This window comes from Entelurus aequoreus, linkage group LG18 (assembly GCF_033978785.1).
Source record: "Entelurus aequoreus isolate RoL-2023_Sb linkage group LG18, RoL_Eaeq_v1.1, whole genome shotgun sequence".
Classification (NCBI taxonomy): domain Eukaryota; kingdom Metazoa; phylum Chordata; class Actinopteri; order Syngnathiformes; family Syngnathidae; genus Entelurus; species Entelurus aequoreus.
Window position 1 is genome coordinate 51776727 of NC_084748.1, and position 5000 is coordinate 51781726.

Sequence of the window (5000 nt, forward strand, 5' to 3'; positions counted from 1 at the left end):
TATGCGCCACACTTTGAACCCACACCAAAAAAGAATGACAAACACATTTCTGGAGAACATCTGCACTGTAACACAACATAAACACAACACAACAAATACCCAGAATCCCATGCAGCCCTAACTCTTCCGCTCAACCGACGCACGGAGGGGGGAGGGTTGATGTTTGGGGGGTTTGGTGGTAGCAGGGGTGTATAATCTAGACCGGAAGAGTTAGGGCTGCATGGGATTCTGGGTATTGGTTGTGTTGTGTTACACTACCGTCAGTGTAAGCTGTGTGGCTGATGAGTAAGTATGCTTTGCTGTCTCCTATGTGTGCAAGTAAAAGCTACATACAACATGTGGCCGGGCTGGCACGCTGTTTGTAAATGCTGTAGAGGACAATTACTGCGGTGCATTTAGGGCACGCCCTTTATTTAGTAATTAGAGTGAAAATAGGATTATAATAGCCCTTGGAGTTTTCTTAGAGAGGCACTGAGATCCACAAGTCTCCTGGGAAAATCGGGGGGTCGGCAAGTATGCAGCTGAGCCGCATCAGAGTGGTCGAAGAGCCGCATGCGGCTCCGGAGCCGCGGGTTGCCGACCCCTGTACTAGACTGACAAGGGAAGTTAAAAGGCGGACTTGTTGGAACTCCGCCGCAGGACAAGTTGCTGATCATGAAGATGTAGGAGAAACTTACAGCATGGCGGAGAACCTCATCAGAGCCTTTCTGCAGGAGCAACTGCAGAAAGGAAGAAGAAGTCAAGAGGATCCGCATGGAAGGAGCGCACAGGATTGGCAAACACAGGGAGGATGCTAAACCCAGACCTATGCTTGTAGAGTTTACTAACTCCAAATGCAAAGACGGAGTGCTTGCTCTCTCCAAGAGACTGAAAGGTACTACATTCTTCATGGCCAGCCAATACCCAACTGAAGTGCTGGAGAAACCACGTATGTTCATTCCATTTATGAAGTCCTTTAGGCAGAAAGGACAGTCTTGTGTTCCATAAACTGTACGTTAGCGGTGAGCTGTACAGAAGCATGTGAGGAGCAATAACAACAGTCGTTGCGAGGAGAACTTAAATACCCTGGCAGTGGCAATTATCTTGAATGTTTGTAGTTACATTTTTTGAGTTGATTTTCATACTATCTGCTATTTAACTGCTACTGTTGAACAAGTACTGATTTAAATTGTGTTTGCACAACAAATGTTTTGGTGCTTTTGTTCATATGGGAGAATATTCCAATAAAGGTGCACTACACACTACTTTTCAATTCATTATTGGCTTTTGCGTATACAATGCAGTTCATCGTGATTAATCGGAGAAATAGTGCGATTAATTCTGGTTAAAATTTTTAATTGTTGCCCAGCCCTAATAAAAATATAATATATCAGTATATATTATATACTGTATATATAATATGTAAATATTACATTTATGTTATATTTTATATTGCTACTATGGTACTTTTTTTGTCTACATTATACCTGCAATATCCTTTCCATCCTTACCCTTTCCATCCTTTGTAACTGAGCTACTGTGTGGAACAATTTCCCTTGTGGATCAATAAAGTTAGTCTAAGTCCAAGTCTAAGGTCACCACATGTAAATAGGGTGTTGTTGGTCCTTGCTGGATGATTTTACAGGTCTTATAGTGTACTTCCATGAGCTGCCTTGCTAGCCACCTCTTACTTGCTGTATTTTACCAGTTAGAATGCATAAAAAAAGAAAACCCAAAGTGTTTTTGTCCAAATTCCAAGATGTGAAAGTTGTTGTGTTTGTTCAGGCTGCAGCCTGCATGAAGGAAGAGAAGAAAGAGATCATCAACGATGGAGCCTGCTGGACCATCATCAGCACTGACAAGGCAGAGTACACCTTCTATGAAGGCATGGGTCCTGTCAGCACACCTGTCACACCTGTCCCTGTGGTGGAGAGTCTGCAGGTATGCACGCCACCTTCACTCTGCACAACACCTTGCTTCATCTTCACACCTGTGTGTGTGCAGTTAAATGGTGGAGGAGATGTGGCCATGTTGGAGGTGACTGGTCACAACTTCACGCCCAACCTGAGGGTGTGGTTTGGAGACGTGGAGGCTGACACCATGTACAGGTGTGTGTGCAGGTGTGTGGCGTGTCACTCCCACATGTCACATGTCTTCTGTCTACCTGCCAGGTGTGGAGAGAGCATCCTGTGTGTGGTGCCCGACATTTCAGCCTTCAGGGAAGGATGGCGCTGGGTCCGTCAGCCTGTGCAGGTTCCTGTCACCTTGGTTCGTAACGATGGAATCATCTACGCCACCTCCCTCACCTTCACCTACACCTCGGAACCTGGCCCCCGGCCCCACTGCAGCGTGGCCGAGGCCATCCTGAGGGCCCGCAGCACCTCCCAGACTTCACCTTCTTCCTCCTCGTTAGGTGGGCCGGCTCATGGCCAGGTGGTCTACAGTGACACTTGATACTTGCAGTGGAGGAGGACCTTTTCACACACCTGACTGCAGGTATGGACATCAGCTGTCTAGCTCCACCTAGTGGACCGTGGTGGAGCTGTCAGAAGAAGAATGTGCCTTTTTACTTTTATACCACTTGTTTTACTACACTTTTTATCATCGCTTGATGGCAATTATATATGACTAAGGTACCTTGTGAAGATGTAAGTTGTGTTGTTGAGAAGGACCACACCTCTCACAATCACCACCTTAATAAACTTCATTGTGAAGATGTAAGTTGTGTTGTTGAGAAGGACCACACCTCTCACAATCACCACCTTAATAAACTTCATTGTGAAGATGTAAGTTGTGTTGTTGAGAAGGACCACACCACTCTGTCCTGCAGGGGCAGTGTTGAACATGTCCACAGGTGCACCACCCACTGTGTCCTGCAGATGGCAGTGTTGAACATGTCCACAGGTGCACCGCCCACTCTGTCCTGCAGGAGCAGTGTTGAACATGTCCACAGGTGCACCGCCCACTCTGTCCTGCAGGGGCAGTGTTGAACATGCCCACAGGTGCACCGCCTACTCTGTCCTGCAGATGGCAGTGTTGAACATGTCCACAGGTGCACCGCCCACTCTGTCCTGCAGGGGCAGTGTTGAACATGTCCACAGGTGCACCGCCCACTCTGTCCTGCAGGGGCAGTGTTGAACATGTCCACAGGTGCACCACCCACTGTGTCCTGCAGGGGCAGTGTTGGACATGTCCACAGGTGCACCACCCACTCTGTTCTGCAGGGGCAGTGTTGAACATGTCCACAGGTGCACCGCCCACTCTGTTCTGCAGGGGCAGTGTTGGACATTTGCCACCTCAGCATGCAACGCAGGCGAGAGGTCAGAGCTGCTCCTATTTTTAAATGTGTAAGGAAAGCTTACACCTCCTTAGACATCTGCTGGTGTCCTTCAGGCTGCCAGTGTCCAGAAGGAGTGGGTCAGGCTGCCAGTGTCCAGAAGGAGTGGGTCAGGCTGCCAGTGTCCAGAAGGAGTGGGTCAGGCTGCCAGTGTCCAGAAGGAGTGGGTCAGGCTGCCAGTGTCCAGAAGGAGTGGGTCAGGCTGCCAGTGTCCAGAAGGAGTGGGTCAGGCTGTAAAAGACACGAGACCAAGTCAACAGGCGTGGAGGTCTGGGACCATCTCACCACACCTATTTCTCTCATGGTCTCAAGCTGAAGCTTCAATAGTAAGATGAGGTGTTGCCACTAAGTCAGCAGTTATTCCAGAAGAAAAGAAAGAAGAGAGGACATTTGAGAAAGGCAAAGCTGCGTGAGGAAAGTGACTCATGTTCCAGGAGCACAGAGACTTGTCACAGTGACAAGAAGGAATAGGTTTTCTTTCATGATGGACTGTTGATCTCCTTCATGGACTCTAATATTTTCTTCTTGATCCCTTCTGACCACTGACCTGTGGACTTGTGCGATCACCGTCTGCACTCGCTCTTTTGCAGGACTTTTCCCTCAACATGTTGCCCTGCTTCCTCTTTTTCTTCCTCATTTTCCCCGCAGCTCTTCTGGTGGCGGCACAAAGTGCTGCTGACCTGCAGGGCATCAACCTGCCAGGTGGGGGCGCTGCTTTCAACCCAGGAGGTAACACCATCACTACTACCCATAGCACTTCAATGGCTTATATATATATATATATATATATATATATATATATATATATATATATATATATATATATATATATATATATATATATATATATATATATATATATATCGGACACAAATTCCTCACAGTCATTGACAAGCACTTCCCCAAAAAACATGTAGTCAGGAAGATATTGAACAGGAACACCTTGAAACTTAGCTACAACGGCATGATGGATATCGAACAAAGCATTGACTCACACAACAAAAAGATTCTGAGCACACACAGACAAGCAATCACTAACAACTCTAACTCCACAGATAGATGCAATTGCAGACAAAGGATTAGCTGCCCAGTCAATGGAAAGTGTTTAAAAACATCAGTTGTTTACCAAGCCAGCATCACCCGCAAGGCAAGGACAAGTCAAACACAGAGACTTACATTGGACTCACAGAAAAAACCTTTAAAACCCCTTAGAACAAACACATAGCATCATTCTGTAGGCCCCAACTCACGAACTATACAGAGCTGACTAAATACATCTGGACTCTTAAAGACAATAACACTGATCACACCATTACATGGTGAAATGTGGCATCTAGCTCACCATACAACAGTGCAGCTAAAAGATGTCACCTGTGCCTGAAAGAATAGTTTTTTATTATATACCACCCCAGCATGTTTATTATATACCACCCCAGCATGTTTATTGTATACCACCCCAACATGTTTATTATATACCACCCCAACATGTTTATTATATACCACCCCAACATGTTTATTATATACCACCCCAGCATGTTTATTATATACCACCCCAACATGTTTATTATATACCACCCCAGCATGTTTATTATATACCACCCCAGCATGTTTATTATATACCACCCCAACATGTTTATTATATACCACCCCAGCATGTTTATTATATACCACCCCAACATGTTTA

The 5000-nt window shown here is 46.0% G+C and overlaps 2 protein-coding genes across 3 annotated transcripts in view; both read left to right on the top strand.

Annotated features, from left to right (window-relative positions):
* The window catches only part of LOC133634256 (recombining binding protein suppressor of hairless-like), an 18454-nt gene extending 15661 nt beyond the window's left edge, over positions 1 to 2793 (top strand). For both annotated transcript variants that reach the window (XM_062027382.1, XM_062027383.1), the window contains 3 exons: positions 1765 to 1920; positions 1984 to 2087; positions 2151 to 2793. In XM_062027382.1, coding sequence (XP_061883366.1) covers positions 1765 to 1920; positions 1984 to 2087; positions 2151 to 2433 — 543 coding nt within the window. In that variant the 3' untranslated portion in view covers positions 2434 to 2793. The remainder of the gene's footprint in view (positions 1 to 1764; positions 1921 to 1983; positions 2088 to 2150) is intronic.
* A 449-nt stretch (positions 2794 to 3242) lies between these two features.
* Positions 3243 to 5000, top strand: part of LOC133634255 (stromal interaction molecule 2-like) — a 34426-nt gene continuing 32668 nt past the window's right edge. The window contains exons 1-2 of the mRNA XM_062027381.1: positions 3243 to 3299; positions 3373 to 4045. Of these exons, the coding sequence (XP_061883365.1) occupies positions 3922 to 4045 (124 nt within the window). The 5' untranslated portion in view covers positions 3243 to 3299; positions 3373 to 3921. The remainder of the gene's footprint in view (positions 3300 to 3372; positions 4046 to 5000) is intronic.